This window comes from Chiloscyllium plagiosum, chromosome 19 (genome assembly GCF_004010195.1).
Source record: "Chiloscyllium plagiosum isolate BGI_BamShark_2017 chromosome 19, ASM401019v2, whole genome shotgun sequence".
NCBI lineage: Eukaryota > Metazoa > Chordata > Chondrichthyes > Orectolobiformes > Hemiscylliidae > Chiloscyllium > Chiloscyllium plagiosum.
The window spans coordinates 35,231,849-35,250,583 of record NC_057728.1 but is presented as its reverse complement, the minus strand read 5'-3'; the positions used below and the strand labels follow the sequence as shown (position 1 = coordinate 35,250,583).

Genomic DNA, 18,735 nt, shown 5'->3' with positions numbered 1-18,735 from the left:
ATTTTTAGATTAGATTAGATTACTTACAGTGTGGAAACAGGCCCTTCGGCCCAACAAGTCCACACCGCCCCGCCGAAGTGTCACCTACCGTCACCGCCCCTTACCTAACACTACGGGCAATTTAGCATGGCCAATTCACCTAACCTGCACATCTTTGGACTGTGGGAGGAAACCGGAGCACCCGGAGGAAACCCACGCAGACAAGGGGAGAATGTGCAAACTCCACACAGTCAGTCGCCTGAGGCGGGAATTGAACCCGGGTCTCTGGCGCTGTGAGGCAGCAGTGCTAACCACTGTGCCACCGTGCCGCCCATATAGTGTATAGTGTATATAGTGTATAACAAAATAGTGTATAACAAAATAAAACAAAGAACTGCAGGGGCTGGAGATCTGAAACAAAACCAGAAATTACTAGAGAAACTCAGCAGGTCTCGCAGCATCTGTTAGAAGAAAGCAAAGTTAACGTTTTGAGTGTAATGACTCTTCATCAGAACTGATGGCAGCTAGAAAAAGTTGCATTCTGCCGCAGACAGGCTTTTGCAGGGAGGGATGGTGGGGGTTGGAGGGGAAGAGGTGAGTAGATAGTTGGAGACAGAGGCCAGAGAAAGAGAGATATAAATGGGATAGACAGACAAGGAGATTAATGAAAGTAAGCCAGGACAGAAGAGAAGCTGAAGTAGTGAGAATGAGGGCTAGGAATAGGTGAGAATGGGTAGTCTGTGCTGAAAGCAACCCATGTCGTGATAAGAATAGGTTGTAGGGATGGATAAAATACATTGAAGGACGTGATCAGGCTCAAAAGTTATTGAACTTGATACAGAGTCCTGAAGGCTGCAAAGTCCGCAAGCAGAAAATGAGGTGTTGCTTTTCCAGCTTCACTGCAGCAAGCCTGAGACAGAGATGTTGGCCAGTGAACACGGTAGTGTGTTGAAGTGGCAGGCAGCCAGAAGCTCAGAGTCATTTTCATGGTCAGAAAATAGGTGTTCTACAAAGTGGTCACCCAGTCAATATTTCATTTCTCCAATGTAAAAGAGCCAACATTGTGAACAGCAAATACAGTCAATTAGATTGAATGAAGCACAGGTAAAGCTCAGCTTCACCTGGAAGATATGTCTGGGGCTTTGGATGATGAGGGGAAAGGAGGTAGTACACCTTCTGAGATTGTGTTGGAAGGTGCCATGGGAAGTGTTGGGAAATGGAAGAGAAGTGGACCAAGGTGATCTGGAGGAAACACTCCCTATGGAATGCTGCCAAAGGAGGCAAAGGGAATGTGTGTTCAGCTGAGACATCCCGTTGGAAAACCTTTAGATGTGGAGGCCGTGGGGTGGGAAGTGAGGACCGGGGGACCCTATCATTGTTGTGGGAAGGAAAAGTAGACTATTGTGGGAAGTGGGTCAGACACAGACAAGGGTCCTATCGACCACAGTAGCGGGGAATCATTGGCTGAGGAAAAAGATGGATATTTCGGAGGACTGCCTACTGAAAATAGCATCATCAGAACAGTTGTGACAGAGATGGAGAAACTGGGAGAAAGGGATGTTAACAACTTAGCATATCACGATGTTATATTAAAAAAATACGTAGACTGAAATGAACAAGACAAAACTTCACTGTCTACCAATTTTAATCCCTTTTATATATCTCTCTGGGCTCCATCTCCAGCTGTCCATTCCCCTCCACCCCCCATGCCCCCAGCTGTCCTCACCAATCCTAACATAATTTTCAATAAAAAAATACCTTTTTAAAAGTTTTTCTGAGCTGCTATCAGTTCTATGAAGAATCACTGGTCTCAAAACATTAATTCTGCTTTTCTTCCCATAGGCCAGCTGACTTTCTCCAGTTATTTCTGATTTTGTTACAGTTCATGGTACCCTTACATGAATTTGATTGTCAGTCCAAACTTGATGACACAGCATAAGCACAGTGCAGGGCTGTGACCATATATTTATTGATGCTGCCAATTTCCATTTAGATGTAAAACAGAAGTGCTAGATGCCTTTCCTGTAAAACAATACCTGATCAGAAACCATTCAATAGAAGTGGTGGGCGTTCTGGTGTTTTGGCCAATATGTTCAAACGTTCTTTAAAACTAAAGCCCAGATTAACTTGTTATTACTGCTTGAGAAATTGGTTTTGTGAAAATCACACAACATTTAAACAATGAGAAGTACTTTGAGACATAATGAGTTGTCACTTATTTTATTTCGTGTGTAGTCGGTATAGTGTGAGTTCTCAATAAAATGAATCAACTATGATGCTGATTCAGCCTGTGTATCTCCTCTGGGAAGAATATGAGCTAGAATTTCATTACCTTTCCTATTTAATTCTCACCAGCCTTTGCACAGTAAATTACAGAAAGTGGAAGACTGAAATAGTACACAGTCTCGGACACATCTTGAACCTATGTGAACAAGGTAAGCAACGGTGTCTTTCCTTTGCTCATTAGGTTGAAAAATCATTAAGGAGTCTGAATCAGGAACTGCAAGTTGGAATAACTAACTCAGCCTCAAATCAGGTGCAGAAGAAAAACTAAATGGACAGAAAGAAAGTTTAGATTGCATGAGATAGGAAGTAAAATAAACAAAAGTACTTTTAAAAGTACCTTCCTCAACTATATAAAACTAAAGGAATAAAGCTCCATACTTGTAAAAGTTCATCTTTAGTGTTATAAAGGCTATTTGCCAGCAACTCGGCTCATCACAATATCATGAGTTTTGTTTGCGACTACTATTTAAGCAATGCAAATTCATGCCATGAAGTCCATTTGAATGGTGAATTAGAAAGCGGGGTGCTGTGCTTGAAAACTGTTACATTGCCGGACAATCTCTAAGATTCAGAAGCTGCCAGACTTGAATGCTGATAGCTTATGGGGGAGCAGGACTTCATTGTTGAGGCTTATGGATTAGCCAAAAAGCTGACTGTTCACTGCTTAATAAGCTGATTGGATCTCAACTGTGAGCTCTCTGACTGAAGAAGACAGACAGTTAGTCATCACTGAACATACCTGCCCCCACTCTTAGGCCTAGAGTTTCCATTTTGCAGCCCAATCAAAGCTTTATCTATCTAATTAAATGGATCCTACGGTACATTCAAAGAAATAGAAATAGTCTGTTGAGCCAAATGGCCTGCTTGTACTCCATAGGAATTCTATGATTTGTTTAATGAAACACCATTAAAGGAACAGATTATCTGATTTATTTCATCATTTGCTGTTTGTGGACTGATCATGTATTTCTAGATGCAGCCGTACTTCAAAACAAGTCTTTAATACTTAAGAATGCAAAACACTTTGGAGCCCCTTATTAGAGCACCATAAGACGTGCAACGCTAATAGTTTCTTCCTCATCTTTGCAAATAGCTCAAACTGAAAGTGGGGACCCATGCCACCTGGGGAGTCTCAGACACATGAGGAACTTCCTGAACATCACAGACACTTCAGTAAAACTGTAACACAAGAGTGTTGTGCCTGAAGGTTTTTCACAGAAGACCAGCTGTACAAAGAATTTCATCAATGTGTCGCTTAATTTAGGAATATACTTATTTGGTGGTAATTTTTGGACCTCATTAATTTACTTAATTTGGTTCAGCCATTGAAATATAGAAGTCAATGGATTATACTTCAACAGCAATGAACATTTCATTTAGAACAAAAGAATAATTTTAAGGAAGATCATAAATTATCAGTTGAATTACCTTTGCACTGGAGGCAACAGGCAGATTTTCTCTCCTTGGAGGTGGCTAGAAATGGAAATAATTGGGTGATTGTGACATGGAGGGAAATGTGCCTTTTCTCACCACCTATGAAATTAAATGTTGGGTGAGAAGATCCATGGGTGATCTTCCTCTTCAGTCCGACCAATTAACCACCTTTATTGGTCAATTAATGGTCAATTCAGGGGCACAACATGTTACCTCCCTGATCTCCTGCCTCACTAGGGAGCCAACAAGGTGACTACCTTCCTCAAGTCTGGAATAGGCCTTGACAGATGATCTTTAGGACGCAGAAGGTCCTACCCAGTAACATCTGGTGATCTGGTATGTCAGGGTCAAGTGCCTGATAGGGTAAGATACTTACTTGCCTATATGCACCGTATCAGGTCTTAACGAGCAGATAGACAGGCAGTTGGTTATTATCTTGTCAGTGAAGGTGGCACATTACTTGTACCTAACAATCATCACAACGCTTGAGGGGAACAAAAGAAATATCTTAGCTAAGGAGTAGTACTCAGATGTTGTAGAATCCGTGGTCAGAGAAAGAAATTTCAATCAGAAAATACAGACATAACTCAGTCCCAATTTAAAAGTCATACATTTTTTCTTTATTTCTGTATTTCCATTTTAAATTCTACTGTCCACATTTATAGTGGAAACTGCCTATGTAAACTTGTCATTCTGTAATTACATCCTCTGTCTAGTGGACATAAAAATTTATAATGGAAAACCTTGACAGGAATTGTGTGTAGATGTAAGATTTTTAATATAGATAGCATGACAGAAAATAGCCAATGGTTAGGAAACTCAAATACAAAGGGATAGGAATGCATGTACCTGTCCAAAAGCATGTCAGAAATACAATTACAAATCAACCAACTAACATTCCATTAAGCATTATTCTACAGCCAACTTTGTACAATTTTGATTTTCATCCAGGATACTGCTTTGGGTTGCTTTGGTTATGGCATCCAGTTGAAATGAGATTTGATGAATCATTTAATCATTACAAATATTAACTTCAAGATCTCAGAATATTTTTCTTTTCTTATAATATGAGCTTTGGAGACAGGTATGTTCTATGCAGAAAAACATTCAAATAGGAATTCTAGGCAAGGAGTTCAATTAGTAGCCTTTGAACACTTCGAAGGATACACTTCTCATACATCTGATTGTTCCTGTATACTGTTAGAATCATTTCTTGGGATATAAGGATCGGAAATTAATTCTTTGCAATTCTTCACTTTATTAATAATCTGCAAGGAAATTCTAAAAGTGTCCTTGAACCATTTGTGACAATATCCCAGTAAAAGTTCAAAAAGGAGAACAAGCCAGAATACAAAATATTTTGTCATGATGCGATCAGGGTTTAATGTCATCAGTGAATCATGCCACGTGTTTTGTTTTGTCTTGTCTGTGATTCCCGACTTCTGGACTACAAACATTCTAGTCCACTTAGCTTTAATACCAAGCAGCCCTGAGTGCTAATTGCACACTGTTTTTGTACCTAATTGTATTTGTATAATGATTCGTGACTTCAGTGCAAATTCGGTTGGAATGAAGGACATTACTACTGCTAGGTGAATGAAATTTTATGTAAATAAAATGTTAAGGGTGGGGAATGACTAAAAGAAGAATGCCACAAAGAAGTGCTAAACATTTTGAAAGCTACTGAAGGGCATTTAATGGCATATCAGGCTATCAGCAAAGCCTTGCAAGGCAGAAAGGAATATGACACAGAGAAGAAACAAGATGAAAGTTGTAACCCATCAGATGCAGCCAAGAATCTGCAGCTGTAATTGGTGTGCTATTGCAATGAATACTAATCTACAAAGCCATTTCTACATAAAAGTTTTAGCTAAGTTGCAAGCCGCACCCAATATAGTCCCTGTAGCCACTCATGTATTGCATGGTAGCTACTCATGTATTGCATGGTAGCTACTGCTGTGTCTGCAGCAGAGAATGCAGCATATCAACATCTTCCTCCATTCTGATCCAGGGCTTGCCAGAACTCTTAGGAATGGTTACATTGTCTTGGAAGATGCCTCCAAATAAACATTTAAAAAACTGCTCCTGATCAGGGCGGCACGGTGACCTCAGTGGTTAGCACTGCTGCCTCACGGTGCCAGAGACCCGGGTTCAATTCTGTGTGGAGTTTGAACATTCTCCCCGTGTCTGCGTGGGTTTCCTCCGGGTGTTTTGGTTTCCTCCCACAATCCAAAAATGTGCAGGTTAGGTGAATTGGCTATGCTAAATTGCCTGTAGTGTTAGGTAAAGGGGTAAACGTAGGGGAATGGGTCTGGGTGGGCTGCTCTTCGGAGGGTTGGTGTGGATTTGTTGGTCCAAAGGACCTGTTTCCACACTGTAAGTAATCTAATCACTGTGATCTGTTTCATCTCATGCAAGTACCAGATAAACTCATGAGATGGAATAACTGAGCTATTCTAAATACAAGGGCACAACAGCCATTCACACCTTATTGATATGTCACTGGATGGTCATCTATGGGAGGCTCCATTTAAAGCATCTGCTAAAGTCAATTTTGCTTCCTCTTTCTGCAGATGTTGACGTGCAGCATATGGTTAGGAGAGACAATAAACAGCACCTCAAGTTTCATGACTTAAGAACCTTCAGATATTTCAGGAGGTATTTCAAGATTCTGTTCTGTTTAGTGTTGACTTTTATACAATGGGTTTATAGATTACATTTTGTCTGTGTGTTTGGATTATGACCGGAGAGTCAGAAGAGTTCAAACTCCTCTCCAGACAATCCCAATGAGTGTGCACTAGAAAATGTTATTTAAATACAGTGTGGACAGAAGTGTACTCAGTATGCCCCACTTCACTCCCTACAAAAAGAAGTTACCAAGCCCAGAGACGAGTGTCGTTCAATGAGGGTTAGTGTTGGGACCCTAGCTTTTCACTTTAAACGTTAATGATCTAGAAGAAAGAACTGAGGATATTCTGGCGATGGTTTGCAGAAAGGTGGAGGGACAGGTAGTATTGAGGAGGTATGGAGGCTGCAGAAGGATATGGATAGGTTAGGACAGTGGGCAAAGAAGTGGCAGATGGAGTACAATGTAGGAAAGTGAGAGGCCATGCACTTTGGTAGGAAGAATAGAGAAATGGACTATTTTCTAAATGGGAAGAAAATTCAGAAATCTGAAGTGCAAAGGGACTTGGGAGTCCTCGTCCAGGATTCTCTGAAGGTCAACTTGCAGGTTGAGCCAGTAGTTAGGAAGGCAAATACAATGTTGAAACTTATTTTGAGAGGACTTAGAATACAAAAGCAGGATGTATTTCTGAGGCTTTACAAGTCTCTGGTAAGACCACATTTAAAGGATTGTGAGCAATTTTGGGCCCCATATCTCAGGAAGGGCGTACTAGCCCTGGAGCAGGTCCACGAGAATGATCCCAGGAATGAGAGGCTCAATATTTGAGGGAAGTTGCAGGACTCTGGATCTATACTTGATGGAGTTCAGAAGGATGAGGGGGGGATCTAAGTAGAACTTACACAATACTGAAAGGCCTGGATAGAGTGGGTGATGGCAAGATGTTTCTATTAGTAGGAGAGACTAGGATCAGAGGGCTTAATTTGAGAGTAAAGGGAAGACTATTTAGAATGGAGATGAGGGGAAACTTCTTCAGCCAAAAAATGGTGGCTATTTGAAATTCATTGCCACAGAATGCTGTGGATGCCAGGTCATTGAGTATATTCAAGACTGAGATATATACATTCTTGATTGTTAAGGAGATCAAGGGTTGCAGGGAGTGGGCAGGAGAATAGGATCGAGAACCTGATCAGCCATGATTGAAAGCAGAGCAGACTCAGTCATAGAGAGGTACAGCAGGGAAACAGACCCGTCGGTCCAACCTGTCCATGTCGACCAGATATCCCAACCCAATCTAGTCCCACCTGCCAGCACCCGGCTCATATCCCTCCAAAACCTTCCTATTCATATACCATCCACATGCCTCTTAAATGTTGCAATTGTACCAGCCTCCACCACATCCTCTGGCAGCTCATTCCATACACATACCACCCTCTGTGTGAAAAAGTTGCCCCTTAGGTCTCTTTTATATCTTTCCCCTCTCACCCTAAACCTATGCCCTCTAGTTCTGGATTGCCCGACCCCAGGGAAAAGACTTTGCCTATTCATGCCCCTCAATTTTGTAAAACTCTATAAAGGTCACCCCTCAGCCTCCGACACTCCAGGGAAAACAGCCTCAGCCTGTTCAGCCTCTCCCTATAGCTCAAATCGTCCAACCCTGGCAACATCCTTGTAAATCTTTTCGGAACCCTTTCAAGTTTCACAGCACTTTTCCAATAGAAAGGAGACATAATTGCACGCAATATTCCAACAGTGGCCTAACCAATATCCTGTACAGCCGCAACATGACCTCCCAACTTCTGTACACAATACTCTGACCAATAAAGGAAAGCCTATCAAACACCTTCTTCACTATCCTATCTACCTGCAACTCCATTTTCAAGGAACTATGAACCTGCACTCCAAGGTCTCTTTGTCCAGCAACACTCCCTTGGACCTTACCATTAAGTGTATAAGTCCTGCTAAGATTTGCTTTCCCAAACTGCAGCACCTCACATTTATCTGAATTCAACTCCATCTACCACTTCTCAGCCCATCTGATCAAGATCCTGTTTTAATTTGAGGTAACCTTCTTCGCTGTCTACTACACCTCCAATTTTGGTGTCCTCTGCAAACTTACTAACTGTACCTTTTATGCTCGCATCCAAATCATTTACATAAATGACAAAAAGTAGAGGACCCAGCACTGATCCTTGTGACACTCCACTGGTCACAGGCCTCCAGTCTGAAAAACAACCCTGCACCACCACCCTCAGTCTTCTACCTTTCAGCCAGCTGTGTATCCAAATGGCTAGTTCTCCCTGTATTCAGTGAGATCTAATCTTCCTAACCATCTCACATGGGGAACCTTGTCAAACGCCTTACTGAAGTCCATATAGATCACATCTACTGCTCTGCCTTCAATCCTCTTTGTCAGTTCTTCAAAAAACTCAATCAAGTTTGAGAGACATGATTTCCCACGCACAAAACCATGTTGACTATCCCTAATCAGTCCTTGCCTTTCCAAATACATGTACATCCTGTCCCTCAGCATTCCCTCCAAAAACTTGCCCACCACCGAGGTCAGACTCACTGGTCTATAGTTCCCTGGCTTGTCTTTACCGCCTTTCAGTGGCACCATGTTCGCTAACCTCCAGTCTGCCGGCACCTCACCTGTGACTATCGAGGATACAAATATCTCAGCAAGAGGCTCAGCAATTACTTCTCTAGCTTCCCACAGAGTTCTCTAATACACCTGATCAGGTCCTGGGGATTTATCCACTTTTACCTGTTTCAAGACATCCAGCACTTCCTCCTCTGTAATATGGACATTTTGCAAGATGTCACCATCTATTTCCCTACAGTCTAGAATTTCCAAATACTTTTCCACAGTAAATACTGATGCAAAATATTCATTTAGTATCTCCCCCATTTTCTGCAGCTCCACACAAAGCCACCTTGCTGATCTCTGAGGGGCCCTATTCTCTCCCTAGCTACCCTTTTGTCCTTAATGTATTTGTAAAACCCCTTTGGATTCTCCTTAATTCTATTTGCCAAAGCTATCTCATGTCCCTTTTGCCCTCCTGATTTCCCTAAGTATACTCCTACTTCCTTTATACTCTTCTAAGGATTCACTCAATCTATCCTGTCTATACCTGACATATGCTTCCTTCTTTTTCTTAACCAAACCCTCAATTTCTTTCGTCATCCAGCATAACCTATACCTACCAGCCTTCCCTTTCACCCTGACAGGAATATATTTTCTCTGGATTCTTGTTAGCTCATTTCTGAAGGCTTTCCGTTTGCCAGCCGTCCCTTTACCTGCAAATATCTGCCTCCAATCAGCTTTCGAAAGTTCTTGCTTAATACTGTCAAAATTGGCCTTTTACCAATTTAGAACTTCAACTTTTAGATCTGTTCTATCCTTTTCCATCACTATTTTAAAACAAATAGAATTATGGTCGCTGGCCCCAAAATGCTCCCCCACTGACACCTCAGTCACCTGCCCTGTCTTATTTCCCAAGAGTAGGTCAAGTTTTGCACCTTCTCTAGTAGGTACATCCACATACTGAATCAGAAAATTGTCTTGTACGCACTTAAGAAATTCCTCTCCACTATGTCAGTCCCAGTCGATGTTTGGAAAGTTAAAATCCCCTACCATCACTACCTTATTATTCTTACAATTTCTGCTATGTCTTATGGTCTATGGTCTAAGGCCGATTCCCAAGGGTTAGGCTGGGCAACACACCAAACAGCCCCAGGAGATGGCTGGGCAGAGTCTTCACCATACACTAGAGTGAAGACTAGTGGGCATATTTGTGTTTGCTAGATGATGGTATAAAAAGTGGAATGTTTTAGCCTGAGATGCAACCATTTAGGAGAATGTAGTTCGATGATAATAACTAAGAGTTAGCACAGCTATTCTTTCCCAGTGAGTGGTTTAAGAATGTCTTGTGAGACTTGATGGAGGAACTGTTCTAGGGTAGAACAAAATGGACATTTGAACAAACTGCTTTACTTCACAAGGCCAAGAAATAAAAGGTATATTGAAAGTAAATGCACTTTATTTAGTTATCTAAGTGGTTAATCAATTGGTCACATTTTTCTCTTGTGCTATGACCATTTTAGTCTTTGTGAAAGAATCATAAAATCCATACAGTGAGGAAGCGGGCTATTCAGCCCAGTGACTCCACACTGACTCTCCGTAGAGCATCCCACCCAGACCACCCTCTACCTGTCCCTGTAACTCTGCATTTCCCATCACTAACACAACAAGCCTGAATATCCATGGACACTATGAGCAATTTAGCATGGCCAATCCACCTAACTTGTACATCTTTGGACTGTGGGAAGAAACCTATGCAGAGTCGGTGAGAATGTGGAAGCTCCACACAGATAGTCACCTGGGGCTGGAATCAAACCCGGATCCCGCACACTGTGAGGCAGCAGCGCCAACTACTAAGCCACAGTGCTGCTGATTAGTTATGGATGTGTCTTTTTTACCTTTACACTTCCATCAGTGGAAAAATATGCAGTTCAGCTGCATAATCAGGAAGCAAACTGCAGCACATCCAAGAGCTTTCTATCTCCAGTTAGGGCAAATGATGCATTATGATGAGTGATCTTCACTATTACCGTTGACATGGGAACAAGTAGTTTCCAATATAATTTCTTCTGTCACTTCTGCAAAAGTATAAATATCAGTTGGCTGATTTTGTACAATGAGGAGTTAGCATTACCACCTCAGCCCCTCTACTGCTGACACTCTTGTTTATGCTTTTGGAGGCTCCAGATCTGACCATTCCACTGTTTCACTCGATACTCTCCAATTTATACCAAATCCATTTGTCTATTACTCCACTTAATGCTTCCTGTCTTTGTGTATGTGCTAAACAGCATAGCAATACAGTGATATCTTTGGTTGAGCGGCAATACAAGGATCCTGTGAACATCTTGGTAGGTTCACAGTGTGTAAACCTAAGAAAGCAAAAGATGCATTTTTGTCCAGTCCACGAACTGGGTGTGTAGCTAAGTGCAAAGTATTCTTACTGCAGCATGTGGTCAGGTCCCATGGAATGTACTCTGAGACATTGGCGCCTGATGTCCAAAGGAGGTTTGGTTGTCAGCTGTTCTCAGTCAAGTCAAGGGAGAAGGCTTCAGTTAAGGGTCCGGGTACAGTAAATCAAGGGCAGCCTCTGATAGCAGTCTAGGGACTTGACATAGTCGGTCAGCTGCTTGGCCTCTTCTCACTGAGAGAGGAGGAAAGAAGTAGTTTGTACTCAGAGTAGAGGAACAATTCGACCCTGCATATAGTTGGATTTTGTGAACACATTTTTCCTGAAAAGATTTGCCCCGGTGAATGTACTTCTAGCAGGTTGGCAAGTTAATTAATGCTAATGAATGCAAGTGTAGTCAGGAAAGCCAGCCCACCTGAAAGGTTTAAGAGCTTAATATCAAATTTTAACCCATTGTCAGGAATCTAAATTTTTCCTTCCCACGCTTACTTTCCCTTTCCTGCCCTTCCAAACACTCCAGGCATACCCAGAAGATCTCAGTCTGTTCATTTGGGTATTGTAAGTAAATACATAATTAAACATTTGCACATTTTGCAAGGGGATGTTTATATAATTGCACAAATCATAGCTATACAATTCTCACAATATAAAATGTCTATCCTCAATTTCAGCTTTCAATCCTAGTATCACAAAACATCGATTGTTGATAAAATTCAACCAGAACTTATACTGTCCTTCATTTCTGGTTTTTCAGATTACTCTATGCCATTTTGTTGTGATGATTTAATTTCTATAGATAGATGTAGCAGAGAATCAAATAGCAGTAATTTGGAACATTACAGTGAGGAGGAAGAGAATAGTACTGCTTGTAGGAACGTATTTACGAGGCAATTTGAAAAATCATGCTACTTTTATGAGAATCTTGTTTTCAAACTTGTAAACATTTCTCATGCGAGAACATTACATGCACTTATAGCATTATTAAATACTTTTATTCAAGTCCTTTCTCTATATTGTACCCATGATTTAAGTACAATATGGTACAATAGAACATGGCATCCTTCAAGACATGCATCCTTCTTCAAAACCTGCAGCCAGATTATCCAATTGACTAACATAGTTCACCCTTTGTTTTGGAGTGCTATGCTTCCAATCTTTTATGCAGATCAGGTGGTGTGAAAAACTAAAACGTTATATTGTTTTATTATTGTTTATCAGCACTTGAGACAAAAAAGTGTTCTTTGGGTTCTTTAATGAACCAGAAGCAAAATACTATGGAAATCTAAAACCAGCTCAGAAAATTGCTGGAGAAACTCAGCAGGTCTGGCAATATATTTGGAGGGAGAAACAGAAATTCAGGACTGAAGAAAACTTTAGTGCGACGCAGCTTTTGTTCTGAAGCTGTTTCTCTCTCTAATGATGCTGGCAGACTTGCTAAGTTTCTCCAGCATTTTTAATGTTGGATTAAGTACCTGATCAGCAAAGGAATGTACAGCTAACAAACAGACCATCAACTTTGCGTTGTGTACTTAAGAACACTCATTACCAGCTTGAAGAAAATTGAGGTTTGTGTTCATGGGGTTTTGGGAATCTCATTTTAATTGTTACTCATGAAGTTGCAGCCTCAAAATTTACATTTTTATACCATGCATTCTCAGTTACGTTGTAGCTCATCAATCTGACATGAGTCTAATTCAAAAGGACATTTTGGACAAAATCCATATTGCCAACTACTGTAGTCATGGATAAAAGGAAAACAGAAAGCTATGAATCATAGATTTGCACTATTAGGCAGAATAGACAATATCCATCAAGAAAATTGCAGGTTGATATCCAGCAGTAGATCACTTGATATCCAGGTGAATGTTGATCTATATTTTTACAGAGAGGGGCATGTTGCGATTATACAGAGGCCGGAGTGCTCGGGCAACAATGGCTACATCGGCCCAAAGAAACATTCCTGGCCTTAGGTTAATTTGAAGCTCATTTACTTTCTGCTTCGACAACAGGAATACCTGTAACATGATTGACATGTCAGGGCATACACTGATGAATTATTTCCTAAAACAGCAATTGGGCAATGGTAATTTACTTATGGCATAGAAACCTCATTTACACATTAGAATCAGCCATAAAATTCGTTCCTGTTGGAACTGTCAGCCAACCAATTTGCAGTGTTCTCATTAGGCTGTAGATCGAAGCACTAAAATTTCAGAAGTTAAAAATCAACCTCAAAAATAAAGGAGTAACTGCGTGAAAACAATATTTTCATCATATTCAAATTTTGTACAAAGATCACAAACCTTAAGTATGAAGAAAAACTTTAAATTTTAATTTAAATAGCCAGAGTTAATTCACTTTGTTGTTGCAAATCACATATCAGCACAGTTTAAACAAAAACTTCAGAATTTTCTGTTTCTTAATTCTGACATACATTTTACTTCGCCAACATGTCCAAATTCTGACAGTAGTTAAAAAAGAATGGAATGTCTTCTACCGAGACCAATAGAAGGATTTTGTCTGTTCACAGCTCTCATGGAGGCTGCTATCAGTGATTAGAGAGGCCACTGGCATGTCCTTCCACACACAGTACTTACAAGTAGCAGTCAAAAGTCCAAGAGTAGGTCACCTTATGGATTTCATTCATTTCTTTGGGTTACCATGACAGTTTCCTGGTGTTGTGGTACAATGGTAGGCATTGAGAATTTACAGTAGTGGACTTGATCTAAACCTTTGGTGTCAGCAGCCTCAACTTCGAGGCAAATTGTATTAATGTTTAGCACAACAATTTTTTTTTAATATATATTCACTTGTAGGATGTAGGTTTTGCTGGCTGGCCAGCATTTATTGCTTGTTCTAGTTGCTCTTGAGAAGTTGGTGGTGAGCAGCTTTCTTAAAATCACTGCAGATTGTGTGTTGTAGGTTGAGACACAATGCCCCTTCGGTGAACTTCTGGGTTAAAGTTGTCCCTGTCTCTTGTGGACCTGCAGTGGTGGTCTTGCTGTAATGCAATTGGTATAGCCCCAAAAGCTCTACTCTTAACAAAGAATTCTGCCAGCAGCCCACCAAAATGAACTGGATCAGATCTGGGGCAGATTTGCAGGACTTCTCCTCCATAAAAAACAGAAACCAGCTCTTATCACTTACTGATTGCAATTCAGGGAAACTAAATTAACAGCATATTTGAAATAAATAGATGTACGTTTATTAATCATATATCAACCTCCCACATAGTAATAGACTTTCGATTATCCTCAAATATTTTTGTATGGAGGTACTCATACATTTGCATGCATGACCTCTGCATTTGAATGTATAGACTTTGCCATTAATATAGTTGAAAGTTAATTGTAGTTTTCCAAAAACCATTAAGTCTGTTGTTAGGTCAATAAATGTCAGCTTTTGTCTCTAAGTATCTGTATTCTTAACATATAATAGCTATATTGAGGTAAAAGAATGGCCTTTTTTTTGCCTTGTGGTTTCATTGCCATCAGTTAAAGGGAATCCTCTTAACGAGTTCATCCACCGCAAGTCAGTAAACAAAGAATGGCCACATGTTTGACATCACTGATTAGGACCAGGCTTTTCAAAGCTTTATGCATATTTCTGAAACCCACAGAACATTAATTTTTAATGATCTCACTCTCACTGCTCCATTAAAAGATGGTCTGGAAAGGATTTTAACATAATCAATCACATAGTTAGCTACAAAATATTAACTGGAACAGTAGCCTTTTGCATAAAACATAACATATAAAATCCTCCAACATAGGACTGCCAGTAATTAAAGTTGAATATGTAATTACTTCTGTTCGCGCTCTAGAATTTTTTGACATCAACAATAAAGGTGCAAAATACGTTGTTGGCCTATATATAGATTGTAGATGGATTGTAAAAAGTAGCCAGATATCCCAATTATGCTTTAATAAAAAAGTGAACAAAATACTTCTTTATGGCTGGTACTAAGACCAACATATGTGTTGTGGATGCTTACGTATATTGCTGTGGAGAACATCCTGGGCTGATATTCCCATTGCTTTCGAGGTGATCCAGTGAACCATTGAGGTCTTCATGGGCTGCCTGCAGTAAGCCACTGGAGGTGGTGTTTATCAGGCTTGGGTTACTAAGTAAAGGTAAACTACTCTCTGCAAGTGCAGCCTAACAAAAAGAAAACAAAACAAATAAGCTTGTTGTTTCAACTCTACATTTTCAAATCTAGAAGCTTTATTAGGACCATCTTTGTGAAAATTGCAATGATGTTTGACTTCACAAATATTGACAATACATTATTAAGCAATGTATAATCAATTTATTAAACCAGTAAAGCAGTTAAAATGAAGTTTTACTTAATCTAGTTCAAAATAATGTCCATTTGTTGCAAATGCACCCTGAACAGATGATAATCAACAGACTCATCATTTTGCATCTATATTGCAGCAAATATTTCAACAGTTTAAACTTGTACATTTTAAAAAACATTTTGCAAATACTGCTGTAAATGGAAACCAGATTGAAAGCATATTTCTTATTTTTATACATTGTATTATTCAATCAATGTTTTAAACAATTCTTGGACATTCCTCACTCCAATCATAGTTCTCTTGATGTAATATGATCTCACTCAATTACTCAAATCCCGTGATCTTGTACTAAATACATGGGGGAAATATCCAGTATTTATGTTGTCCATGCTAATGGTCCTAAATCAAATTTTGTTTTAATATCTGTCTTGATATTGTGAACAGTTTTGGGCTCCTTATCTAAGGAAAGGTACACTGGCATTGGAGGCAGTCCAGAGAAAGTACATAGGGACTGTACTCATGGAGTTTAGTAGAATGAGAAGTGACCTTATCAAACAATGATTCATAGGGACTTGACAGGGTGGATACGGAGAGATTGCCCACAAAGGGAAACAGTCATAGGACCACAAGCATAATCTCAGCGTATAGGATCACCCATTTAAAACAGAGATGAAGAGGAATTTCTTCTCTGATGGTAGTCAATCTTATGAATTCTTTATCATGGAGGGCTGTCAATGTTGATTTGTTAAGCATATTCAAGGTTTAAGTAGATAGATATTTAATGATGAGTGAATCAAGGATTGTTGGTAAAAGGCAGAGAAATAGAGTAAAGGTTTAGCAAATCAGTCATGATCACATTGTATGTTGGAGCTGATGTGATGGGCCAAATGGCTTACTTCTACACCCATGACAGACTTCAAAAAGTTAGAGAATTGCTTCCTGAGAGAATAAAGCAACTTCTTTAAAATCAAATAACCAGCAGTTTAGATAAATGGCTAATAAAAAAGGCACCTCTAAAATGACAGTAGTGGATACAATACTTTCGCTAGACAAAGACGCACTTAAGTTCACGCAGAGAAAAGAGCAATTATTGTTCGAGTCTTTTCAGAAAATGATAAATTAATGTTTGGCTTTAGAACATAATAAGATGCCTCAATTTACAAACTTAAACCATTTACCAAAAATTACATATTGCAGTCTTTTCAAGAGCTAACTCAAGATACAGCAGAGGTAACAAAAGTTGTTTATCTTTTCATTTGTTAAGCTGTATAGATCTCTCTATTCATAATCTGCTTATCTTAAACTTCTCATTTCATAGCTCGAAACTGAAAACTCTTGTCACAGTATTGTATTCTCCCTTTCATTCCTAAGTCATGACATTCACCTTATGTAGGACCTATTCATTACCCATGGACACATCTAATTAGAAAAAAAAAGTTAAAAGGCAGAAGCATATCACTGAATTATTTTGCTCTATGTATATACACCACCTTACCTAGGTATACTTGCACTAACTCATGATTGGATGCCAGATGATAGCACAATTTTTATTTTAAAGTACCAGTTAGCAGTATCAGACTTTGGTTTGCGTATACATGTTTTTTAAGAGCCCTTTTGTGTTAAATGAGTGACTTCTTCACTGGAAATATTCCAACGAGACAGGCGAGTCTCCAATGGTTTACTGGCGTGACTGAGAAACCAATAGGATTTAGAATAATGTCCAAGTTCCTTACCATACTCAAGGATCTTCTCATTCATAATTCAGTCTTCATTACCAGGGCATTTATCTAAATAGCTGTTTGCTAAGTGCTACATGCTTCAGGATTAATTAATTAATCAATACATATGCTGCATCTATAATATGTGATATTTAGTTAACATTAAGTAGTATGGCTTAACTGCAGAAAAGAAAAACAAAATGTTTATGAATAAGACTCAATTGAGTATAGCCTTCAGGACCACAAATGTATCCACAAGTACAACAATATAAGCCACTCATATGTAAACAAAAGACCAAAAAGGTAAAATTAGACTTGGACACATGATAGCATTTTCTTTAAAAGTGGGGATGGATATACGAGGTGTCAACTAGCACCACACCCACCATTGAGGATACTCAAGCTGGTGTAAGTCAATCAGCTTTTTAAGAGCTGATTGACAAATTTCAGTGAGCATCTCAGTTTATTGCAGGCCTCAGCAGTGGTGTCACGAGTTGCTGGTTTCTTGGTCCGAAAGACACTAGGCCTATTCTTTAGCTGATATAATACTGAGAAAGAGTCAAAAGGCAAGGCAGGAATGTGGTTTTCAGAAACCACCCTTGTCTCCAATCAGTGCCTTTGATTACCCCCAGATTGGGGTAAACCAGGCAGGTCATCCTTGTCAGTTGATAACCAGACAAATTGTTTGCATGCTAGGAAGGCAGGTTTTGAGAAATGGAGGGTTGAAGCCCTTAAATGGCTATTTAATTGACCACTTAGGGGCCTAAATTGGCCTTGGGTCGAGAAAGTGCTCATGGACCTTCTCACCCATAACATAATTAGGGAAATTGAGAGAAGGAAGTATTTGGATGGGCATATGAATAGGAAGGGTTTACAGGGATATGGGCTAAATGTTGGAAAATGGGACTATATTAATTTAGGATATCCAAGTCTGTTTCCACGCTGTACAACTTTATGACTCTATGTGTCTCTCCAGAGACGACATGACCAATTATTTCCTTTATGCGCCATGTGCAAGGAAGAAAGAATTCTGCCCTGACTGAACAATTGTTAATCTTTTATTATCAGTTCTCCCACAGTATTCTTCCTATCTTGGAAACCAGCAACAATGTTGGTGGACTCTTCCATAACATTGGATTTTGTAGATGATCATATCTTGTCTCCTTTCTGTTTACTTAGAGTCAAACTTATCATTGTGAGACAGTGGAGTGAAACAATACAGTGACTGTCACTTTACAACTCAAATGTATGCATAGTGCATGTTATATATAACAACAATGCTCTCAATTTAAAAAAGTCATATGGAGTTGAAACTTTAGACTATTTCACTATCATGACATGAGGGAGAACAAGACTTCAATAAGGATGAAGTAGTTTTTGAAATTCTCTTCCCTGCTGCC

The 18,735-nt window shown here is 39.7% G+C and overlaps 1 protein-coding gene across 12 annotated transcripts in view; it reads right to left on the bottom strand.

The window, feature by feature from the left end:
* foxp2 (forkhead box P2) overlaps window positions 1-18,735 on the bottom strand; it is a 789,456-nt gene that overhangs the window by 11,457 nt on the left and 759,264 nt on the right. For 7 of the 12 annotated variants that reach the window (XM_043709540.1, XM_043709542.1, XM_043709544.1 and 4 more), the window contains one exon: window positions 15,311-15,474. In XM_043709540.1, the coding sequence (XP_043565475.1) occupies window positions 15,311-15,474 (164 nt within the window). The other 5 variants (XM_043709551.1, XM_043709546.1, XM_043709549.1 and 2 more) reach the window with 5 other exon arrangements.